At 45.9% G+C, this 711-nt stretch overlaps 1 protein-coding gene across 1 annotated transcript in view; it reads right to left on the bottom strand.

Annotated features, from left to right (window-relative positions):
* Positions 1-51: 51 nt before the first annotated feature.
* FAM129C (family with sequence similarity 129, member C) overlaps positions 52-711 on the bottom strand; it is a 41,766-nt gene continuing 41,106 nt past the window's right edge. The window contains 1 exon segment of the mRNA XM_011991176.1: positions 52-575. Coding sequence (XP_011846566.1) covers positions 325-575 — 251 coding nt within the window. The 3' untranslated portion in view covers positions 52-324.

Raw genomic sequence — 711 nt, 5'->3', positions numbered from 1 at the left:
AAAAAAAAAAAAAAAAAAGTAAAAACAAATTTACATTCTGTGGACTTGACAAGGAAAAGTCTTTTCATGTTAAGTAAGAAAAAGGGGTGACAAGATACATCCCATCCCATCTGGAAGGATTTAGACCCAAGGGCAAACAATGGTTTTCTCAAAAGGGGCAGGATGACGAATTCTTGTAGCTGCAATTGTTCCAGAATTAACATCTACATCCCGTCCAGGGTAAAAGGAAGACAGCTAAAGAAGCCTATGAAGGGCACATGTATTGTGCAAATGTATTTCAGAAGGTGGGGTTGAAGGGAAATAGGTGGAAAGGTCAGGAATATCTCATTGTCTTGAGGTAGGCTGAAAACTCCAGACAGAATGGGAGGAAACGGTCTCCATGGGGTGTGAAAGTCCCTCTGCAAGCTGAACCAAGAATACAGGGGAATCCCTGTGGAATCCACTCCGGAAGCAGCTGCAAGACAGCGGAGAGGCTGCCAGTATCTAGTTAGCAGATGACTTTTCTGGCAAGCAGAGGAAGTCGGTAAAAGCTTGTCTCCCAGCCAGGAAACTTGATACCAAGTTAAGAGTTGGAGCTAGGAAACAAACCCAAAAGGCTCACAGCAAGCAGAGAAAAAAAAAATCTGGGCCGGGCGCGGTGGCTCAAGCCTGTAATCCCAGCACTTTGGGAGGCCGAGACGGGCGGATCACGAGGTCAGGAGATCAAGACCA

Source organism: Mandrillus leucophaeus, unplaced genomic scaffold (assembly GCF_000951045.1).
Source record: "Mandrillus leucophaeus isolate KB7577 unplaced genomic scaffold, Mleu.le_1.0 Scaffold11, whole genome shotgun sequence".
Lineage (NCBI taxonomy): Eukaryota > Metazoa > Chordata > Mammalia > Primates > Cercopithecidae > Mandrillus > Mandrillus leucophaeus.
Note: the sequence above shows the minus strand (reverse complement) of the source record. Positions and strands in the feature narration are given on the sequence as shown.